A 21,348-nucleotide genomic window follows, 5' to 3' on the forward strand; every position below is an offset into this window, starting at 1 on the left:
AGCAGGCTGACACAGAATTTAATCTAGGGACAACTTATGAACACAGTTTCCTAAATTGACATCATTTAGGGAATAGAAGGGTTTGTGAGAGAGAAATGAAATGGCAATGCATCCATATCTGGTTCTTGTAGCACCTCATCATAGGGGTGGTTTTATATCTATATTTTTTTGCCAGGTTTCTGTGATTGGTAATTCATGTATGGTATAAATAAAAATGAATTTTCACTGAAAGCTTTGTCTTTACTGTTATTATGTAGAACCGGAGCATAAGAGAATTGCACAAAGTAGAAATAATGAAACAAATGCCTGACATTTTCTCCAGTAATTGTGAGAAATAGTTACTTAGGTATGCTTTGTTAATCCTGACCTCTGAATTCTTAAAATCACCAGTTCTTGCAAAGAAAGATATTGGAAAAACACTTTCCCTTTTGGCATGCAGAACTCACAAGAGCTGTGCCCAATGTTGAAATGTGAGCGAAACACTGCAGTTTTTGTTGGAGCTAATAAACTCCAAACTGTCAAGGATGCATTTCTTAGCCTGGCCAATCTGTCTGCCAATTTATTTATTTGTTTTGGTAGTGTTTTTTTTTTTTTTTTAGCAACTCATTTGTCTTAACTAATGTAGAAGATGACAGCCATGGCTGGTAAGGCAAGGGAAATGATATTTAATGGCAGAAATCACGACAAAAGCAGTGTCTGTAATATAGCCACAATTAATAGTGAGATTGCTGATAAACAGAACTTTCTCAGCCAAGATGGTGAATCCATCAAGCCTTTCTGACATACTGTACAAATAAAAAGTGAGATGGGGACAGAGGAGTAGAGTTCTGATACTGAAGGTAGTGTGAGTGATTCAGATAACTTGATATTTCTTCTAAAAATTAACATTTTTCAAAGCTGTTCCAAAAACCAGCACGTGATAGGCTTCACATGTGTACCATCTGATCCAATGGAAGTACAATTTCAGTTCTGGTGTCTGAACATGCAAATCTTAATCTCAAAGTCACAAGGCTAAGGGTGGCTGTGGCTTAGGAGGTACAGCAGGTCGCCTCCTAACCGGAGGGTTGGGGGTCTGGTTTCTGGCTTCTCCATTCCACATGTTGAGGTTCCCTAGTTGCTCCTGGCGCTATCACTGGTGTGTGAATGGATGAATGGGAAATAGTGTAAAGCACTTTGAGTGTGTGTCAATGCTTAGAAAGGTATGTTCACAAGTGGGAAGCCATTGAGGGATCACATTTTTATCTCACAGACCAGTAGGAGCTGCTTGTTTTGTGGTAATGACATGATTCCTCTCTGGTTTCCCATTTGTGAGCACAGGCTACTCACTCTAGTGTCTTTCTCTTTAAAGGATCTTTACATGCAGGAGCGCACAGTCATTGAGGATAGTCACTGAGTTGACAGCTCTGATTGTCTCCATGTGCCAAAGCTACTAGGTAAGTGCTTTCTTGAACCCAGATTAAGGGATCAACCTGTAACTGATGCCTTTGGAAGGTGATTGCGCACTTGATGAGGGAAATTTGAGAAGAACGCATATCAACAAATGCAACAGAATTTATAAAGGGAAATCAGATTCATGCCTATTATATAAAGATTTGTCATCCCTGTAACAGAGGAAACCAGACTGCCAGTGATGAAGAATCTCATGACATTATCACCACAGTGTTCCAGTGTTTCTTTTTCACCTTATTGTAGTTTAGTAGGCTGCTAGGCATAGTCCAGTTTGTAGAACAATGGTTTATTGTCTTGTTAATCTGAAGAGTTATATATATATATCTTGTTTTTCTGTGATAACATGGGGAAAATATTTCTCAGCTGCTGCCAGCAATTTTTGATGAAATGTTTCTGAGGATTTCCGAGAAAACATTTAAATGCTGTGTGTTTCCAAAACTCTCATTCCCAAATGTAGCCCTCCAGCTATCTTCTTCTGGATATTTGGGTGTGGTTATTTCTTGCTGGGACACGAATCAAATCAAATTTATTTATATAGCACTTTAAAAACATCCAGTTGACCAAAGTACTTTACATAGACAGAATAAAATCATGATAAATAAGTAAAATACTGTCAACTCAACTCAACTTTAGTTATATAGCGCTTTACCACAGCGCAGCTGACCAAAGCACTTAACATATCGTACAAATATAAAAAAAAACAACACATAAAAAGCTATAGACAGTAATATAAACACTAACACTACAGACAGAGTCTCATTCCTGGTCAAACGCCAGTGAATACAAGTATGTCTTCGTTTCTGTGCAGCAGAAGGATCCACATTTAGTTTCATTGTTACAGAGAGCACAAGAAAGGGAATTAGGTACTGAGCCTGACTTTAGCATGACTGAGGAGTTTATTCTTCAGAAAGGAGTACTTTATCGTCAGCATGGAGCAATTAAGCAGCTAGTTGTTCCTCAGTCTGTTCGGGATGTTGTGCTTACTTTGGGTCACTCTATCCCTTGGGCTGGCCACTTGGGAAGGCATAACACTACAGCCCGTATTAAACAACATTTTTATTGGTCTGGAACCATATTTCCTTAAGACAGATCCCAACAAGAACAGAATGTACAACAAGAACAGAATGGGATCAAGCACAGATCCCTTTGGGGACACCACTACAGATGTGGGCTGATTTTATTGAAATGATTTCATGACAGGAAATGACCATCAGATTCAGAAAAATGAATGACCCTTTACTAGAATAAACAGTAGATTTTTGATAAACAGCCATTTCAATTCATTTTAGCTGGCTGAGAGAGTGTAATGAGGAGCATCCACACAGAGGTTAAAATAAAACAAGCAAAAGGGGCTAGTAAAACTAACAACATGTCAAAAGGCGATGGCGATGCCAGGTGAATGTTATTTATAAATGAAATGGCCACTTTCCAAAACAGTGGGAGGGGCGTCACACTCTTATTTTGATGTTCTTTGTTTTCCCCTACTTCCTGCTGTAATCCAAATGTCATAATCTATATCTTGTTTGCATAACCACCACTACTTTGACATCCCATCATTTTCCTTTGACGCATTCCAGAATCCAGAAACATCATGCTCTCCCTTCCTCTTTCCACGTTTGTCTCTTTAAGACCCTCCCTCTCTCCCGCCTTCGGTCTCCTCTCTCCCTCCCTCTATTCTGCCTGCCAGTGTTCTCACACTGTCAACTTCAGTTTGACAGCAACAGAGCACATCCGGTTTTTACAGGACTTTAAGCTTCTGTAAGAGTCACACACCTCTGAAGATAAGAGCAGTGAGACTGCCCTCTCTCCTGCAAAGGAAGGTGAGTGAACTGAATTCTCACTCTGCTCTTCTGTATCTACATTTTTCCCTCCACCTTTCTATTTCTTCTTTACCTGTCCTCTTTTCTCTTGGAACTTACATTCACACTCTTACCTGGGCTGACCTGGTAGAACCGCTCAGTTTGGTTCCAGAGCCACAGTTTGTACAGTAAATATCCTCAGGTTGTTGTGTGTTAGGATAAAAAGAGTCCTTTTATTTAATGATAATCTCTTTAACAAAACAGAACCAGGTAGACAGTTTTCTCTGATATCAACAGTGCATGTGGTCAGCTGGTCAAGGGGCTTACCCTTGAAAAGTTATTTCAATAAAACTGAATCTACAAAAGCGGGTGATGAGTTTGTTTTGAGGAATAACTGATAATCACATAATTTCCAAGGGTTTTGTGCAAACTGGAGACACCCTTCCTCTTTGTTCTGATAAATGTTTTGCAGTCTATTATTCTGAGAGATAAGCAGGACTTTGATAAACTGTGGTGATGCAGGTACTTAAGCAATATATGACCTTTCTGTGTGTTTACACTGCAAACACAGTCTTTGACATCACAGTCAGGCAGGTTATATCATTTTGTCATGTGTCGTTTCATTTTTCCCAAGACTTTTCTTCTAACTTTTAAATGTCAGCACCTCCTGTACTCCTGGTCCTTGGAGGCTTAATATTTAAGTTTCCTATTTACAAAATACTTTTTTTTCTGCAAAATAGCAGCAGTCTTTCCCCATTAACCAGGAACTGCATTGCACCATCTTTTTGTGTGACTCAGTCTGTGGGTTTCTTCTTCAAATTATTTTTCCAGCCTTTTATGAGTGTATCATTGTATTCAGTGTTTTCATCTTGTTTCCAGACAACATCAAGACAGAGCTTGTGTCATGAGGTGAAGTCTTTCCCAACTCATCTATAAACATGAGGTTATGTGAGTCTGTGAGAAGTTGGAGGTGGCTGGGTTGTGCTGGAGCATTCAGGGTCGGAGTGGGAGTAATGCTGCTGGGGCTTAGCCTGGCCGAGTCCGTCCCTCCACAGGCCTCCTGCGCAGCAGCCCCACAGAACCTCACCCAGCCCCACTATCAAGATGTGACACACAGTGACACCAATGTGGGCTTTATGGCAACTCTGGTCCACTCCTTCCTCAACACAGTCCAACCACAGCCATTTTCTGGAGGTCAGTGTTTTTCAAAGTCTACTGTGCTGTTCTGACACACAGTGCCCCGTTTGCTTACTCATATCTTCTGTTTGTGTGACATTATGTGTAGTTTCTCTGTGACTTTGTCCAGCTCACAGAGAAACCAGGTGCAATCATATTCAAATTCTGTGGCAGTCATGCTCTAGGTTGGGCAAATATTTTCCTACAGTGGCAAAGGCAAGGCATCAGTTTTAATCTTTACTCCTGGTCTGTGTGGCTGGTTAATCAGTAAGTTAGTGGAAATTCTTTTTTGTCCAGTCATTTAGTAACCCTTATGCCCTGCCCTGATGTTTGTAGACCAGTGATTTGTTTTACCTGTTAATAGGAGGGTCCAGGGGGTGGCCAGCGGTGGCACCAGCCACGCAAAATCTCATTGGCCACCCCTGCCAAAGTCAAAATGTGATATGTGATGCTTGTTACTATTAATGAATAAACAAAGAACCACTGTGCAGCAGCGATGTCGCCGGCTGGGAGTAATTAAGAAGGGCAGACAAAGTTAGCAAAAAAAAAAAAGAACTGTGTGTCTCATTTTTACACAGAATAAACAATTGGATTCTTAATAATGCATGGCTTATTATTTCATAAAAGTAGGGGTTTAATTAACCTTTTGCATGTTTCAGATGTGCCACTCCTCTCAGAGTCTGTGCCCCAGCCTGGCCACCCCATCCAAAATGTTATATGGTAGAGGTCTTTCACTCAAAGTTCACAACCTGGCCGTGCAACATTTACTTTTATGCATTTTAATAACTAATTACTGATTTGTAAAGAATTTCTAACTGATATGACACTCAACAAAAAATTCAGGACAAATTCTAACACGTATAGAGGCATTCATCAGTATAAAATAGAACCTAATCTTACTTCGAGTGTTTTTAACTCTTTAATAAGCTTTAGTAACATTATGACTTAGATCAAACTAACCAGGGATTAAAAGAAGAGACGTTTCCTCCCTGTCATTTGAACCTTAAGACTTGGACATGATCCTTTCTTCTGCCTACGACCTTCAGAGCCCAGCTTCTGAATTTGACCTTCTGGTAAGACAGAAACCTGATTTTTAGACTCGCTACAATAAACACAAATGTAATAAAGTAAAGCAGTTCTCAGTAAGCATTCAAGCAGGAAATGTTTATGGGAAATGCAAATTTTTAGGGTATTTATGCCTGACTGTAATCTGCTGTGACACACCCCAATGGTGAGAGCTACACAAATAGCTCATGTGAATAACACCCTTATCATCTCCTTTACCCATGCCAGCGTTTTGTCAATAATATCCACATTAACAGGGTTCAGCGATAAATAAATAGCAGTAGACCTCCTTTTGGTTTCCCAAGTAACCACAAGATGAATGTCTCACATTTACACTTTTACAGTGCGAGAGATTAAAATGTTTGTTAAGAGCAAAGGACACATTGTGCTTGCGATTGATCTTTTATACATGGATGAGTAGGACAGCGACTTGAAGCGGAGAACAGTAATTAGCTATTTATGTCTTCTGCAGTTATTAAAAAATACAGAGCCACAAAAAATTATGATTCCCTCCATTTCTTTCTAGATTTGATCCTGCAAGTTGTTGATGAGGCTGTGAAAATGCAGTTAAATCAAGAAGTCATCCATAAAGTAAGTGAATGTACATGAACATATCGTACATACATGATCAGAAGGCTCACACCCCATAGCTGGTAATCTGAGAATATTTAAAGCATCTTTATGTATACCTTATGACTGAAGTTACTGAGACTCTGAGCCTCTTTGCCTGTGGGCTTTCACCACAGCAAAGAAACATTTCTGTTTGGTGATGTCTCAGTGTGTCTGACGTCACAGCAGACCACAAAGAACTGATGCCGTTCTGGATTCTTTGACCTTGAAATTATTATTTGTGCCATTTTAGTAATAAAATGTCACTTTTCTGTGTATGTGTTTGTTTTGTTTTTAGATCCTGATGTATAAAGTAGGCTTCCTGGTGTGTGCAGCCATTGGCGTGGTGTATATCATTCTGATGCCCACAGTTGGTTCCTTCTTTGCATGCTGTCGCTGCTGTGGCAAATGTGGGGGGAAGATGTACCAGAAGCAGACGTCCTCCATTCATTGTAGCAGAAGAACTCTCTACTGGAGTGCATTTGTCACCACCGTCATTATCCTGTGAGTGCGTGCTCTCATGTGCATTTTTGGACAGCATAATGATGCCTTTTCTGAAATTAGCATCAAAAAGAGACAGCTTGAATGTGCATGCCTCACTGCTTTGTGTGTGTCTCCCTCGCATCCATGTAATGTTTGTGACGCACATTTAAGTCTCTGTGTGTGTGTGTGTGTGTGTTTGATATTTTCGCAGTGCTGGCAACATCTGCATGTTCAAAAGCAATGAAGCCTTAAAAATGAGCGTGGACCAGAGTCCAGAGCAGATCAACAAATCTATAGACAACATCTGCACCTTCCTCACTGCTGTGCCTCAGGTAAGGGGAAACCTCTGACTGACTGAAGCAGTGTAAGTAGAAAAATACAAAGGTCAGAGGTCAGTGTGGCAGCATTCAGCAGTTTATCACTGGCTGACTGCTCTTGATCTTTATTTTTAGACAGTTAGTGTTAAAACAATAAATTATCTTGTTAGTGTGTATTTAGGGTTAGTCACATTGAGTCATCAGTTTGCTGAGAGTTGACAGCTGTTGTGTAAGATCCCAACAGACCCTGATTCTCCTGTCAGTCCACTAGTTAAGGACCAACTCTGTGCTCTACAGTGTCAATATGCCTACAATATCAAAGGAAAGTAAACAAAGGTTGGAGGGAAAGGCAGGGTGGTGTTCTGTTTGTTCTCCTTCCAGCACAAAATGTGCATGGATGATTTGCTCATGCGCTCTTAGTCCTTAACATACTGTATCTTTTATTTCAACACACATATTAGATGCCAACTTTGAAATTGTTTGTTTGCTGTTTGTCTTCAGCAAGTCAACTATGTGGTGAATGAGAGTAACACAGTCATACAGGCTGTTGCCAGTAACCTAGATGGTAAGAAACCACTTTCCTCCATTCTAACCACTGCAATACAGCATCTGTTCTCATTGCACGATTAACCCTCTACTTGTTTGTATGAATTAGCCATTGGGCATCAGTTGGGAACAAAGATCCAGCAGCAGTTCAATGGAACCCTGGCACCAGCACTGCACTCACTTAGACTTCTGGACCAGGGTATGACGTACCTGCATGTTCTGACCTGTTTCAGTCGGAGCATGTAACTGCTTGTGTGCATATTTGACAAGAGCTCAGTAATGATGTAGGCTGGTTCTGCACATAACTGTAAGTGCACTGCTCAGTTTCATTGCATTTCACATCTTATCCTGACACTGAAAAGTCTGCTGAGGTCTTGAATGAAGTCTTATATGTGTGTGTGTGTGTGTGTGTGTGTGTGTGTGTGTGTGTGTGTGTGTGTGTGTACAGAATAAGAACAAGTACAGAAACTATTATCCCAGTGGATGGTGTACTGCAGGAACCTATTGGGCACAGGCCTGAGTGGTCAGGGATCTCCAAAGCAGAGACTACTACTACTACTACTACTACTGCTGCTGCTTCTGTGTTAATAACTTAGGCTGGAATAGTCTGTTTTTGTATGCAAGTGAATAATATAAAGAACAGTGTTAATCCACTGGCTTTTGTAACTGAGCGTGTCACTTTCCAGCCTCGTGCTGTTTTCCAGAATGACAAATTTAGTGCTGATACATAATTTACTGACATTTTTAAACTCTGTATGTCCACTCTTGTAGTACCACAGAAAGCATGGTAGAAAACATTAGTGATGTTTTACTAAAAGCAGCTGGATATCTCCCTTAGTAATTAATTCCCTGTTGTTCTTCCCTTTATAATGCAGAGATCCCATTCATTTAAGCTTTTTAAGTGGCTGCTGAATGAGGATAAATATAGGTTTTAAAATCATTATTATGTTATAATATTTGTGCTTTTTCATTCATATGAGCAGAGACCCTAAACACCAGTGTTCAACTGTACAAGCTGAATGAATCTTTGGTGCAGCTACAGCACAGCCTGGATTCTCTCCAGGCCAATGTCACCGCTGTTAAAAATCGCATCAATCAGACTTTATCCAATCCAGACTGCACCGGCTGTGGCAACCTGCAGACTGAGCTACAGAGTCTAACTCTGAACACCTCCATCAGCGTAAGTACAGATTTTCTGTAACCTTGTATCTAGAATGGGATTTTCCTGTGTTGTTTCTTCTTGAATGGATGAATCACATCTCTAAATGGTTGAACAACGCTGGTGAATTAAATGAGGTGCTCCATGCAAAACAATTAGTTAAGAACTCACTGAAATATAGACTAAAAGTCACCCTGGGTTTCACAAGGCATTATTCTGAAGCAACAGGAAGAAACATGTATGCAATCAGACCATGTCTCATGTAGATTCAAGAATGTGACACATAACAGTGCTTCATTTTTGGCTTTGTCTGAACAGCTGATTAGACCTCCTCCCATCTGTTCTTTTCCATTCCTCCGACACTCTAACTCTGACGCATACAGCCTTCCCTCGATTCCTTTTGCCTAATCTCATCTTCTTTGTTTTATATCATCTTTGTTGTAAAAACAAGAGTAAGATGAGGTAAATGGTAGAGATACCGCTCTTTATTTTTTGAAATTGTCTTGCAATTGTGGCCTTTTGGCTCTAACATCAATAAAAACTGGTGCTTGCTTTGCTGAAGTTTGCTTCCTCCTTCAGGTATTTTAAGGTATAACATGTGATTGTTCTTGACAGATTCCCAACTTGAATGAGTTCCAGTCTGCAGTGGATAAAGTCATCAAAATTAACCTCACATCTAAAATCAAAGAGGTAAGTATCTCCTGGACAACAACAATCTGCTAATAAATTCATCTGTCTTTAAATATAATGCCAGCCTTGTTAATACATTAGAATTGTTGGATAGATATGTGCAAAGAGTAAACAAATTTTACCAAAGATAGTGTAATGAAATGTGGCTTATTACTCTGCTGTGTTATTTACCTGCACACTTTGAAGTGAAGTGTATTAAATGTGTGTAAAACGAGATAAATCACTGACTGACTGCAACAAAAGTTGTTAGACACATAAACACTATTTTTCAAAGCTATTGACGTACTACTATGAAAACACACTAATGTTCTGGTTGTCTTAATGTCAGGTGGAAAACAGTTTCAACAACATACCCCAGACGGTGACCAATGAGACCAGGGATCTAGTTCAAAGTGAGTGTGCACGTTTATTCCCCCAAAATTGCCATCACATCTCTTTCAAGCATTAGCTTCAGGTGCATAAGTTTGTGTCTGTGTTCATTAGGCAGCAAGCAGCAGCTAGGTGACATAAAAACACAGATCTCCAAAGTTACCAGTGACATCCCTTTATCTGCTCTGGGGAACGTGTCAAATACTCTGAACCAGGTGAAGAAAGAAATCGGCAGGGTCACCCCACAGGCTGAAAAGGCAGAATATATCGGGTAACAAACTGGAAAGTGCAAACACATATGATGGATGAAGGAAAAACCCACATAGCAGTTATCATTTGTGTATACTTCTGCAGATGGAGTGTGGGTATAGCCATATGCTGCGTTGTCCTCTTGGTGGTGGTGTGTAATGTCTTGGGTCTGCTCCTGGGCCCTGTGGGTCTGACACCCAGAGCAGACCCCAGAAATCGCTCCTGCATGGCAGATTGTGGAGGAACCTTCCTTATGATGTGAGTTCTGTGTTTGAATTTCAGTTTCATTTTCAGCCACATAGCTGACACCCTTATCCAGAGTGTTTTCACCTCCTGACATCTGATCTGAATGTGTTTGCAGGGGTGCAGGTTTCAGTTTTCTCTTCTCCTGGCTGTTCATGATAGTGGTGTTGCTGTTGTTCCTGGTGGGCGGAAATGTTTACACCGTAATCTGTCAGCCCTGGAACAACAGACAACTGCTAAAGGTAGTGATACACAGTTGTACATACTGTAAATGTGCATGTACGGCACATGCACGGTGACTGGGTATATGAAGATGCTAAAGATACTATGTTGACTATCTTTGTGTTATATCAATGCCGCTTCTCCACAGATCTTTGATTCTCCAAACTCACTTCCAGGCTTGGATATTAGTCAAACCTTAGGACTGAAAACCAACCTCAGTATCTTTGCTATCTATAGGTATGTCATGTCGTCTCTTATTCCGCATGAAATAGAATTACACATTGGCTCTATGTCATTTAATTTCATTTAATGACATGCATTGCACACCTGTTTATGTCAGAAAATAAATCCAGGTTTTGGCTTGATTTTGTTCCTTCTTTTCCTTGTCAATTTAAAGTTTGATTTGATTTGATTTATTCTTTCAACCATGTAAAGACAGTTGATATGACAACACACATAATTTTACACATAATCCAATATCAATTTGCTTATACCTAGTACATGCTTGAATGGAGTAGGAAGAAGTCAGACTTATCCAGTTACCGCTTTAAATCTGTAATTATGATTAGAGGATGTGCAAACATCTTAAACTTGATGCTAATGTTTACAGTGACTGTAAACAAAACCAACCTCTGTGGACAACACTCCACTTGTATGAACTCATAAACCTCGAAGATCTGCTTAATGTATCTAAAGTGAGTTTCTTTATTGCCTTTTTCAGCTGTTGAAAGTAAATGAACATCAAACTGTGAACAACTTTGTGTATTAAACCTACAGTATATCATCATTCTCAGTCATATCAATGATTTTTTTCTTCCCTTGCCCTGCTCTCTGTTGGTCACACACAGTACACAGAGCAGATCCAGCAGCAGTTTGAGAAGACAAACCTCAATCTGTCATCCATCACTCTTCTGAGTCCTGAAGTTGAAAACCAACTCAGGACCTTCTCCACCAAGGCTACACAAATTAACACCACTGCTACCGCACAATCGGTACGCATTATACATGGGTTTACATATAGATTTACTGTGAATACTTGGATCTATATGTAACATGTACAGTAACTGTGAACCAGAGTTCTTTGCATGTTTCTCTCAGATGAACAACATTTCCAACATCAATCTGAATACAACGGCAAATAAACTTGACAGAGCTGCTGATACAGTGAGTCATAATCTCCTGCTAATATTTTACACTTTGTTCTTCTTTTTTTTGCAGTTTTATCTACTAACCAACCATTTTTGTTGTTCTAGAAAAGTGGCAATATTCAACAAGAGCTCCGGAATGAGGCCAGGGACCTGAGGCAGATCCAGACCAACATAGAAACAATCATTAACCCACAAATAGTGGGTAGCTTTCTCTATTTTGGCCAACATCTCTCCCAAATGTCTTCATTCTGACTCTCCTTTTTTCATGCTGGCCATCCATCTGAACTTAAACATAGACATCTGTTGCTTTTGCTCTCAGAAAAACCTGAACTCGACCATCCACAGCCTTCAACTCATCACTGAAAAAATCACTGTGAGCACGCTGACAAACACTTGGAACTGTCAAGAATAGAGCTCTTTCTCCTCTCATTTTTTTCTGCGGCTTATTCTCTCCTCTCTGGCTCTTCCAGGGAACAGTGGGGGAGGTGCTGAACAACACGGGCAAGGCACAAGACTTCCTCAACACAAATACAACACAGATTGTCAAGACTGTGAGTAGGGCCGTGTGTCACATGAGTCAGAAGGAAAAAGTGCTGCATGTGGCCTGTTAGTGCCGGTGGTTGGTCAGTCATTTAGCCAGAGGGAGTTGAGGGCGAAGTGCTATGGCTCAGTTAGATGGGTGCACTATGTGTAGCTGAAACAATGCGCTTGCACATCGACAGAGCATGAATAACATTTAATGTCCAGTGGCATGCAATAAAAGGTTCAGGATGAGATGTAGAGCCTGTTTTATCTATAGGATCCATTTTGTTTATGTAAACATGGCTGGAATGATCCTAACAAGAGCTGAAAATAAAAAGTATAAAATTCACTTCCTTACTTTGTCCAGTCATAATGATATTGCATTTTTTTTTACCAGTCACTGTGAATTTATCTAGAATTCCAAACGGCTGTTTTCTAATCACTCAAGACTTCCTACTATAAAGCACAGAGGAAGTGTGTGGAACTTACTCTTGCTCTCTCTCTCATTCTCAATCCCAGGAAAGCAGAAAGTTTCTGAACTGCCAGCTGAATCTTTTAACTGCTTATGCTGACTGGGCCAACATCATGGTAAAGTCTGTTCAAATCTTTGCCTGTATCAAACAGGACATGTTTGATTTGTGATCATGTGGTGACTTGTGCACCCTGGCTGATCAGTGTATACTCCCTCAGATCACACAGGAGCTGGGCCGCTGTGGGCCGGTGGCAGGAGCTGTGGACCTCGTGGACCTCGTCCTCTGCTCACAAGTGGTGGAGTCTCTGGTGAGGATCGGATGTTGTTAGCTCAACCTACGGCTGCACATCTCCACATTTAACTGATTTCTTTTTTGCCAAAGACACTGAAGTATGGAGAGCAGGGACTAGATTGACAAATGACACTTTATATAAACAATGTATTCACCCATGTTGTGTCTCTCTAGAATGCTTTCTGGTTCAGTCTGGGCTGGTGCCTGATCTTCTTCATCCCCAGCATAATCTTTTCTATCAAACTAGCCAAGTACTACCGAAGAATGAAGCACTCTGATGCCTATGAGTAAGCAGCACAAATGAAAAACTAAAATCATGCATCTATTAGCACACACATAACCATGAATCATTTGACCGCTCTCAATGTCTCTGTTTTCAGCAACCAAATTAGCATGACCAACAACCAAATTAGCATGGCCAACATCCCATGGGACCAAATGAAAATCTCCTGAGAGGACGGCAGGTGTGTGGTACAGCTTTTCAGGCACTACTGTGGCATCGCTTGACAAAATAAAAACGTGGTGCACTCCTGCACAGATGTGGCACATTGTTACTCTGAAGAAAAGTCTCAAACTGAGAAAAGAAAAAGTTATGTTACCTACTTAGGCCTGTTTGATTTCAGTTTTCACCATCCGGTACATTTCATATACTACACACTAACATCTTTGACTTGACCTCAGGGGCGCACAGGGCATAAGGGGATCTGCAGGGATTTTTTCACACCTTTTAAATGAACATATTCAAGAGATTAGTTTTATCTGTATTACCTAAATGTTTTGTATGTATTTAATAATTTAACTGAACCTGCTGCTGGACTTTAAGAATACACAGTGAACAACAAACCTGAGTACACTCCTAGTCAGTCTGACTAAAATAATTACACATCCTGTACATTTTATATTTGATCTGTTTTCAGCCAAAGCCCAGGAAGAATGAATGCAATTAATTTGAATTGTTGGAGTGGTTTTGCTGCTCTACCTACTATTTAAAATATCTAAAAGTTATTGTCTTGGATTTAGGTCACTTGGCCACATCATAGTTTTCCTTATTTTATTCTTTAAAAACACAATTTTTGCAGTGTTTTGGATCATTGTTGTGTTAAAGAATTCCTCACCCTCAAAGTTTCTTGAGACTTGGAGTCATCTTTTCATCCAGTGTTTGGCTATGCAAACTTGCATTCGGAGTGTCATGCCACCTCTACATACTGTGTCATCTCCCGTACACCTTTTGGACTCGTGCAGCCCCATATCAGCACAACGCCACCTCTGTGTTTTACGGTTGGTACTGTGGTTGTCCTGGTAGTCCATACCAAACATACTGGATCTGATCCAAACTAATTTGGTTTGAGTTCACTTCACCAATTTCCACAGATAATCCTTGTGCCAAGTCAGAAGCACTTGACCTATTTCAATATAAAATTGTGTAAACAGCAGTAATCTTTGAATAAGGCGCCTGCAACTTTTGTTATTGTTAGTATGGTTCTTCCTAACTGTAGCTGTGTTTTAGGTTGCGTTCAGCGGCCTACTGATGCTCTTGTGCCTGTGACTGACTGCGACTGTCTTTGATGACTGTGCGATGGTACCATTGGGTGATATTGCACAGGAGTGTACTCAGTTTTAGTGTACACTGAACACTTCCCATTTTAAATTCAGGTCGTTATTTGTTGAGAGGTGATTACATTTATACATTTTGTAATTTCGGTGTGTAGTGCTTTCAGACAGTGCGGCAGCGTGCTACTGTGCCAAGTGGCATTTGTAATGTACCAGCCTCTGTCTGTTCATCACCTTTGCTGTGCAACCAAATTTCAATTTTAATTAATTATATTTGAACTAATGTTGGAAATCAAAGCACAGCTCCTTGGGTGAATCATTTCGTATGATAAGACCGAAACCTTTATTACTACAACATTATTTGTGTGCAAATACTGTATTTTTGTGACTACGGCATTTGACTGATGTGATTCATGAATTGATAGTGATGATTTTTCTACCTTCCACTACTTTGTACTTTGTATTTTATCTTTCTGTTTGCACTCCACTTTATATTGTTCAGTGTGATAAAAATAAATCTGTGAACATTCCTGTCAGTCATAATCAAAACTTTGTTGCTGTACATTTTTCTGTCTATTAACCTAAACATGAACCTCAGCCAGGTGTCTATTTACCACACAGACAATGAAAGTATGTGACACTGCATACTCGTGGTTCTGAATGTCCTTTTTGTTAGAAACTAAGTTTAACAAACCCATAGCTAGTGTGTGCCAGTAACATAGAGGTAGATTATAGATACTTCTTATTTAATGTTATCATTGGAGAGACATGGTGTGTCTTTGTTACGCTTCAGCGTAAAGCAAATTTTGAGTTGTGTGAAATATTCATCGACTAGACTCAAGGCCCCACTGCTATAAATGATGAAAATGAAATTTAATGCAGTTTGCCATCTGCTGACACATTCATTCCTTCTGCAGAATACAGTCAGCTGTTCAGAGACAAGCAGAGGACAGAATGGCAGGCAGGTTCACAGGCATCTGTTCAGATGTATTATTGTTTACAGGATGCTTGTATCTATAATTAGAACAAGCGAATTGATTTCACTGCTGCTCCAGCATGACTCAAGACCTTGTAACATGAGCGGCTGGGCACAAATAAATTCCATCCAAAGAAAAAATGTGAGACAAACTGCAAGCGAAAGAAAGTGAGGAGACAGGAAAATAGAGAGATTGGCTGGGGGAAGATGTTAGAAATCAGGTAATGACTATTTCTGCAGCTCTGCCATTTTGTTGCCCTTGGAGAAGCCTGAGTCTGTTATTACCTTATGCCTCTTACACTGAAGATACAGGACTCACTACCCTCCAATTTCCCCCTCTACACTTATCCCACTCTTGTGATTATACCCTCATGTCCCCATGTGAAACCTGCCTATTTGCTGTGAGATTCAGGAACCACACATACACTCTGTATCTTGTAACTGTGTTGTTGTTATTTTACAGGTGAGCTCTAATTCAGAAGATGTGTAATAACTAGGTGCACAAAACCTCACATGTTGTTAGACAGTTAAGCCTTTTAGATCAGTAGACTGGTTTTTTGTTACCTAAATCTGAGACAATACTGGTCTTGACACTTTAATATTCTTGACACTCTTGTCAGCTGGACCCATTTTGTGCAGCTGTGTGTGCTGGTAGAGTTAACAAACCAGATCTAAAGCAATCTGTGTTAACAGGGACTTGGCAGGTAGGTCACAATGAATGACACATTTCACAGTGCCATTAAAAGAAGTTGGCTGACTTGTGACCTGTTCAGGATGGTACCAGGAAGAACAAATTAAAGTGTTCGAAGAAACAATGAAAACCTCAGGGCCAACAACACCCAACATTATAAGCTTGGTATTTATTGTAGGGATGTCAGAATGGACTGAAGAACACTGTACAAATACAGAGCAAATAAAACTCAGACAGCAAAGATAAGATGTTAACTTTAGTTTTAACTCTATCCATTCATAGATATGTTCACATATCTCCTAAAAGAGTTTATCATCTGAAATAAACAAATGTAAGTGTGAAACCTTGTCAGACAAACTCAGGAGAAATTCCTATTTATTAACAGAAACAATGTTCAAAGCAAATGAATGTTTAACATTTAAACAGTTATCACCCTGGGCTGAGCGGCCTGTCTGGGGAAGTCAGGGAGTTCCCAGTGACTTTCAGATGGGCTGGAACATGTTCACTACACAGTGAAACTCACTGCACCGAAGTAAACTCTGTCGCACAGATTGTGTCGTGCTTGTTTAAGTCTATATAAAGCTTGCAATAGCATTATTAATGCACCAATCAGGCCACAAAAAGAATTCATCAGGTTTCATATTGAAACTAAAATGACAAAAAACTGCCTTTGACTATAGATATGTTCTCCACATAAAGAGCCAATTACAGTAAATAAAACCCCCACTTTCCTCAACAAAACAGAGAACAGATCCTCTGATCTACCCCCCGTTTCTCCAGAATATGACTGAAGCTGAGGAGACACAACAGAAATGTAACACTGCCCTGTAAAAAGAGCGAGCAGCAGCGTGAAAGGCACCGACTGTTCTGCAGCATTCTGGAGTCTGAAGCAAGACGTAGGGTTACTCAGTCTCCCAGACATTGTTCACAATAAATAACATTTTGTTTCAGAGGGCTCCACATAAAAAAAAAGAGACTAAAACATGACATATAAACTGCTCAAACAGAAAGCATTAAAGGAATCAAAGACAATAGGCACTTAAATATACTGTAATTTAGGGCTCTTAATCAGAAAACATTCATTTCAATGGATGCATCAAAAGCATGGCTCAGACAACAGTGCATTTTCAGCACATGGAGAAAAGCAGCAGGGGAAAGACAGAGGGCTTAACATCCCTAATAACATTACACACACTGGGTCCATGAAGGATGATGTACATGACCTTATGCAAGTGGCAGGGCGCCCAACCCACACTAACAGAACCGAATTACCTCCAAAATTGAATTTAAAGCATAAATGAGAGTCAGTTTTACTTGGTATTCTGTCTGGAATCTCCTGTGAGTTGGAATGCGAGGGAGCAGAGTGGAAGAGACAGGCGAGTCCCGAGAACAAAAATGGATGACAGGAATGGAAAAATAGAGACAAGCAGACTGTCTGGGGTTTGGTTTACTGAGGTTATGTGTTTAGGTTGAGCCCAATGAAACCAGGTTAATGTTTAAGCTCTAGAAGGCAGTAATGGAACCTTGGACCCACACTGCCCTCTTTCTAAACCATGCCTCACTTAAAAGAAACCATTAATAAAAGAATAGCTGCTTGCTTCAACAACACTGAGAAGATTTCTCATCAACCAGTGAAAGGCAGAAATACTGAGCTACAACTAGCAGACACCAGCTACTTTAAAGGTCAAGACAGCAAATATTCTACACACATATAAGACAAACCCTAAGAACAGGAGCTGCTTTGCTTTTACTGAACAGGTAAACACTATACTGTATTAACACAATATATTATTTATTGATGATATTTTGATAAAGGCTAAATGTATTCAATGCGTTTTTTTGTAAGAGCTTCCTCATTCACATGCAGCTAAGGCTCAAGAGATAAATAACTGTGCACATACAGGATGCAAGACTTAAAATGACCTGCATTATTTATACTGGGTAGACCTTCAGTAGTCACATTTAGTAGTTTCTAATAGTCATGCTTCATCTGAAATTGCTGCTTAAAACACAAAGGTCACAAATAACTGCATTATAATAATGATACCTGTAACATGCGTAATATGCTGATAGTTTTAATCTGATTGTCAACACACTGCTTCACAGGTTGGTCAGATTGTACGTGAGTCAGGTTTAGTTCTCCACTTTGAGAGTTTGTTTGTTTTTATGTGGATCAGACTGGGTTAGCAGGTAGTGCCACCTTGGTCCCTGGCACAGCGGCGTGTGTGGTCGACTGCTGCTCGGGTGTTTCTGCAAGAAGAGCCGCGGCGACGCTGTTGTCCAGGGCTGAGTCTGTGCTGGGATCTGTGACAGTCCTGGTCTGACGAGGTGGTACGGGAGGGGGGAACAACGGGGACTGGAGGATGTCAACGTAGTGCTGGCTGGGTTTGGACTCCCGTTGAAGGACTTTTCTCAGCAGGGGCTTCAACAGCCCTACGGTCAACTGGCTGCTGTGACAGTCTGCAAAAGGAGCAGGGGATGAGGACGTGGTACTGGACATGAAGGAGGAGGAGGAGGAGGGAAGGTTTTTCAACACCAGGTTCAGAATAGTGGTGACAGTGAGGTCCTCGGGGCACAGCGTCCACAGCAGGTCCAGGTAGGGGTCGAGGTCTCTGTGCTGGGCCACTTCGCACAGCAGAGTCGTGAAGATTTCCTTGTTGAGTAGTGGACTCTGTTTGCAAAATTTCTGGGCCACCTGGGTGACCCGTCCCCACTCCTGCTTGGCCATGAGGATCCTCAGTGCCTGCAGGATGGCGTTAGGCCGCCAACTTACCAGCAGCAGCTCCACCTCCAAGTCCTGCTGCTGGTCTCTGTCCAGGCTCAGGCTGGACAAGACATGCAGGGCTCGTTTGTAGAGTGGCACACCTTTCTCCCTGGTCTCCCCTCCTCTCCCAGTGGAGAAGCTCCAGGAAGAAGAGGTCAGGTTCAGGCCCAGGGCAGCTGAGCTCTGCTTCTGGGCGAGCTCGAGGAACCTGGGCAGCCAGCTGGGTTGGAAGTGGAAAACTGAATGGCAGAGGAGCTCAAACACAGGCAGGGCAGTAGGGGGACCGGAGCTCGGAGATTTGGATTTACAGTTAGTAATGTAATCACCTTTAAGGCTGTGATTGTGTTTTGGGCCTCCGTTTGTGAAGTGGAGGGAGACTGGGGTGCTGGAAGTCGAAGCAGGGCTGAGGACAGCTTTCCACACATCTGGGGAAGCCCTGCTGGAAAGAGAGCCCTCCCCATTGTAGTGCAGCTGGAGGGCCGCCTGCACCGCCCTCCACGCCTGGCCAGGGAAGATGCTGAAGATGGAGTTGAGGTAAAGCAGAACCTCTTTATCCAGCTCCGAGGACGACAGCAGCCTGGCTACTTCTGTCTCAACTAGACTTTCACACACTGCATCCACCTCTTTAACACTTCCCCTTACCAAACTCACCTTCACCTCCTCCAGAGACGCCAGAACCTTCAGCTCAGGTTCCAAAAAGCCCATTAGCTTGTCTTGCCCTGCCATACTTCCATCTCCTCCATTCTCAGACATTTCTGCTCCCTTCTCACTTGACCCTGTGCTGAAGTAGTCCCTGAGGATGGAAGCTAAACAGATGGGAGCCTGGAACCTACCTCCTTTCTTCAGTATGTCCACAGTGAGCTGGGTGCTACTCAGGCTCCTCTGCTGGTAGTATTTACAGGCCTCTTTAAAGACAGCCTCTACCAGGATGAATGCAGATGGAATACTCTCTGCTGTGCTGAAACCAGAAGACTTCATTTTAGAGTTGAAATCTCTGGTGTCTTTCTCCTTGTTCACTACCACAAAAAGTCCATTGTCTGAAAGAAGGTGTGGTGTCCATATTTCAGCCCGGTTTGGAAATAATAACGCCTCTCTCTTCAGCACAAAATTTTCCAGCTCCCTGCCGCAGTTCAAATCAATCAGATGCAAGTGTTGTCCTACCAGCAGCGCCAGGGTGTCCCGGTATATGCAGAGGCTAGTGTGAGTCCCATATTTTAACAAATGGTTGTCTGTCAGTTTGTATACCTTCCACAGCACCCCATCTTTCTGCAGGAGACACAGCCAACCCGTGCTGAGCAGCAGCAGCAGGCCTCCACAGCCTGTAGGAGCGCAGTCATAGATCTCAGGTGGCTCAAGAGTTGATAAATAACCCAAACAGTCTGTCACCACCTTCTTAAAGTCAGACTCTTTAGCAGAAAGCCTTTTTAGGGGAGTGTTTTTACATGTGGTGTTGATCCTGAAGGTGTCATGGTGTGGGGACCAGGACAGGAGAAATTTGGAGATGCTCAACAGTGGCTTCACTCTCAAGTCAGGAAGAAGATGCACATTTTTACCTGAGCTGACAACAGTGAATTTAGGATTGCTGTGCAGAGCGATTTTCACTCCTCCCAAGATGACAGCCACCTCTTCTACTTCAAAGTCTCGTCTGCAAACACAGTATCTCAAGTTATTCTTTGTGGAGCTGAATTCAGGGGAGCTTTCTGAGGATGGGCGCTCCTCACACCAGATGATTAGATTGGAGCAGGCACAGACAGACACTATTCTGGCCCGGGGGCTGTTGCACAGCTCCGATGTTTGCAGGAGATGCCAGCCTGGTTTGCACTCCTGGAATTTCCAAAACTCAGCTTTTCCAGTCTCATACACCACTGCCACAACTGCTGTGCCTCTGCTACTGCTGTTATTATTTTGGTCCAAATATAAAACATCCACAATAGGCACGGTTCGTGACAACCTCAAATCCAGTTTCTTCTGGTTCTGGACCAACTGGGGTCTCTCATACCTGTCAAAAGTCACAAGGCCGACGTTAGGCTTGCGGAGGATGACATGGATGTGACGTCCATCTGGGCTCAGGCGGACGTTTGTCAGGCTGCTCTTGTGCTCGTTATTAGTCAGCTCCAGTATTTCAGGTAGCTCTTTACCGCCACTGTAGTCCCCGAAATCTGACAACTGCTCCAACACAAACCGCGCCATTACTACTAGTTCCCAGCCTGAGTGTAGCTTGTAATTAACTTGCCACAGCTTATTAACTACCCTACTACCTTGTGTGGCACACAAATCCGACCTCAGGCTCCGGAGACGCTAACCGACTGGCATCTCGTTAAATCTCATGGGAGGATGCATCGCGTTGTTAACGTCCGCGCGGGAGGTTACGTCCGCCGACAGCCTTCGTAAACCCATATCGGTAGAGGACAGCGGAACTAAACTGTTGGCTGGCAATAAACGATTAATAAGTTTTAAAGCCAAATCGAGAAAGGCACTGCAGGCATTCCGATGCTATGCTAAGACTAGCACTCCCCTGACATCACGGGACTTCTAATTCCCGGATAACGAGGATGT

The 21,348-nt window shown here is 41.8% G+C and overlaps 2 protein-coding genes across 4 annotated transcripts; one reads left to right on the forward strand and one right to left on the reverse strand.

Moving 5' to 3' along the window:
* Window positions 1-2,565: 2,565 nt before the first annotated feature.
* On the forward strand, window positions 2,566-14,888 carry prom2 (prominin 2). Of its 3 annotated transcripts, none has more exons than XM_020601769.1 (24): window positions 2,566-3,269; window positions 4,128-4,442; window positions 6,016-6,080; window positions 6,397-6,602; window positions 6,793-6,913; window positions 7,400-7,463; window positions 7,554-7,643; window positions 8,428-8,624; window positions 9,219-9,293; window positions 9,622-9,685; window positions 9,777-9,933; window positions 10,017-10,169; window positions 10,273-10,396; window positions 10,525-10,613; window positions 10,987-11,071; window positions 11,225-11,368; window positions 11,475-11,540; window positions 11,630-11,722; window positions 11,844-11,897; window positions 11,995-12,075; window positions 12,566-12,634; window positions 12,737-12,826; window positions 12,985-13,097; window positions 13,191-14,888. In XM_020601769.1, the coding sequence occupies exons 2-24, from the start codon at window positions 4,187-4,189 to the stop codon at window positions 13,261-13,263; spliced, it is 2,529 nt and encodes an 842-aa protein (XP_020457425.1). In that variant the 5' UTR covers window positions 2,566-3,269; window positions 4,128-4,186; the 3' UTR covers window positions 13,264-14,888. The 3 variants fall into 3 exon arrangements, with proteins under 3 accessions (XP_020457425.1, XP_020457426.1, XP_020457427.1); XM_020601770.1 differs by having other exon boundaries at window positions 13,212-14,888; XM_020601771.1 differs by lacking the exon at window positions 2,566-3,269 and having other exon boundaries at window positions 4,362-4,442; window positions 5,084-6,080.
* Window positions 14,889-16,178: 1,290 nt separating this feature from the next.
* On the reverse strand, window positions 16,179-21,329 carry hps6 (HPS6 biogenesis of lysosomal organelles complex 2 subunit 3). The gene has a single exon (XM_020601768.1). The coding sequence runs from the start codon at window positions 20,980-20,982 to the stop codon at window positions 18,202-18,204; it is 2,781 nt and encodes a 926-aa protein (XP_020457424.1). The 5' UTR covers window positions 20,983-21,329; the 3' UTR covers window positions 16,179-18,201.
* Window positions 21,330-21,348: the final 19 nt, after the last annotated feature.

Source organism: Monopterus albus, unplaced genomic scaffold (genome assembly GCF_001952655.1).
Source record: "Monopterus albus unplaced genomic scaffold, M_albus_1.0 scaffold52.1, whole genome shotgun sequence".
NCBI classification, from domain to species: domain Eukaryota; kingdom Metazoa; phylum Chordata; class Actinopteri; order Synbranchiformes; family Synbranchidae; genus Monopterus; species Monopterus albus.